The 2,099-nt window shown below is 40.7% G+C and overlaps 1 protein-coding gene across 1 annotated transcript; it reads left to right on the forward strand.

The window, feature by feature from the left end:
- Positions 1 to 351: 351 nt before the first annotated feature.
- On the forward strand, positions 352 to 2,099 carry LOC131242009 (uncharacterized). The gene is made up of 2 exons (XM_058240361.1): positions 352 to 411; positions 1,380 to 2,099. The coding sequence occupies exons 1-2, from the start codon at positions 352 to 354 to the stop codon at positions 2,097 to 2,099; spliced, it is 780 nt and encodes a 259-aa protein (XP_058096344.1).

A 2,099-nucleotide genomic window follows, 5' to 3' on the forward strand; every position in this document is an offset into this window, starting at 1 on the left:
TAGGGTTTGAAACAGAGAAATAAAAGACATACAATTGAAGGGAAGGAGACATGGAGTGATAAGAAACACAGTCACCAATTAGATGAGACGTACAAACCCTTCTAGCATTGTGCAAAGTAATGGGAAGGTCTTAATAAAAGTGAGAAAGGGGGGGGATGCCCAACCCTAACTCTCTCATTCTCTCTTTTATCTTCTTTCTCTTCCTTTCTTCTTCTCTTTCTTCTATTTTGCTATGTAACTAAACTAAAACCCAAAATAAGACAGTTGCAAATATTCATGATATAGATGGCACACCAATCATCCAAGACGAGCATGACAACTTATCAAAAAGAAAAAAATTGTGGGGGTAAGATGGAGAGAGGGGTGGCAAAGTTGGAAATGCAAAAAGCTGCCTTCCTACCATCATTTCAGGTCACCATTATAAGCCTCAAAAAACCTCATAACACATCCCGCATAAGTCCCCGCCATCAAACTTCGAGCCCCACTCTCCTTGGCATATAAAATCCAAGAAATCCCTATTAACATTGCCCTATGCTTTAAAAAAAATAAAATAAAATAAAAAATAAAAAATCTTAATAACAAGTTTTCTCAATATCAACATTACATTAAATAACCAACTTCCCCAATCTGTGCCAAGACTCAAGGCATTCCTAGACACCAACACACCGTCCAAAATCTGCCAACCCTTTACAAAAGCTCCTTGTAATAGAGGTGGTCCGGTCTGAATTGGGTAGATAGCTTCCCTCTCGTGAAGCAGCATGGCCTTATGAGGACTACTTCCGACCATTGCCCAAATTTGTTGAAGGTAGAAGAGGACATTGAGACCCTAAACCATTTAGATTTCAGTTACCATGGCTTAAAGTGGTTGGCTTCACAGAGTTGGTGAGGGAGTGATGGGCCTCATTCGCAACAGAAGTCATCCCGGGTTTGTATTATTCCAAAAAATTGAAGCTTCTCAAAGGCAAACTCAATAGGTGGAGAAAGAATGTGCTTGGGAGCCAGGATTTGAGAGAGATTCTCAGTGAAATCTGAACGCTTGATGCCAAGGAAGAGGGGATGTAGCTTTTAGAGGAGGAGAAGGCCAAGAGGGATTCTCTTTCGAATAAGTACAAAATCACCCAAAAGAATAGGAAATCAAATGGAGGCAACAATCTAGAGCCACAAGGCTCAAGGAAGGGGGTAGGAACATGAATTTTTTCCACAGGATAGTGCGTGAGCAAGAAACAATAACATTAATAGTGTGGTGCTAGAGGGATGAAGGTTGGAAGAGAAAAAAAATTTGCAACCCTATTGTTAGATTCTACAAAGATCTTCTCTCTAAGGAAGAGTAAGATCAAGGCTTGACAATCTGATTTTTCCCATTGATTCCTGTCTTAAAGGCAAATACCCTTGAAAAGCCGATCTTCAAGGAGGAGATAAAGGTCCCGGTGGATTCTTTGAGGGATAAGGCACTGGGGCCAAATGGTTTCCCTTTGGCGTTCTTCCAAGTATTTTTAAACTTGGTTAGAAAGGATGTGGTCAGATTCATTGATGAATTCTTTACTAGTATTCAGCTTCCAGCTCAGATGGTTGCCTCATTGATTGCGTTAGTGTCAAAGAAAGAGGAAGCAAATTGCTTGAAGGATTTTAGACAGATAAGCCTGATAGGTGCTCCTCATAAAATCCTAGCAAAAATCTTGGCCATCAGATTTCGATCAATTATCGGGCATGTCATCTCCAAGGTTCAAGGCACTTTTGTTGAGGAGAGACCAATTCTGGACAGTGCATTGATAGCCATGAGTGCATCGATGCTCATTAAAAGGAAGGCAAAAAAAGGTAGTGTTTATAAGCTCAACATAGGAAAGGCGTACAAACATGTTGAGTCGGACATCTTGGATTATATATTAGGTCGGATTGGTTGCAATTCTAGATGGAGGGAGTGGATCCAAGTATGTATCGGGATAACTAGTTTCTTAGTTCTAGTCAATGGGTCACCAAAAGAGTTTTTTAAATCCTCAAGAGGTATCAGGCAAGGGGATCCACTATTGCGATTCTTCTTCATGGAGGTTGCAGATGCTTTGAGCAAGATGCTGGACAAGGGATCCCCTCTTCCTGGATAA

The sequence above is a fragment of the Magnolia sinica genome, chromosome 4, assembly GCF_029962835.1.
Source record: "Magnolia sinica isolate HGM2019 chromosome 4, MsV1, whole genome shotgun sequence".
In the NCBI taxonomy this organism is placed as follows: Eukaryota; Viridiplantae; Streptophyta; class Magnoliopsida; order Magnoliales; family Magnoliaceae; genus Magnolia; species Magnolia sinica.

What these genes read in the sequence shown, in the direction of transcription:
- LOC131242009 (XM_058240361.1), top strand. Translation starts at nt 352, where the DNA reads ATGGAGAGAGGGGTGGCAAAGTTGGAAATGCAAAAAGCTGCCTTCCTA. An exon ending in CCTTCCTACCATCATTTCAG is followed by an intron (nt 412 to 1,379) that starts GTCACCATTATA and finishes CCTGTCTTAAAG; the next exon opens with GCAAATACCCTTGAAAAGCC.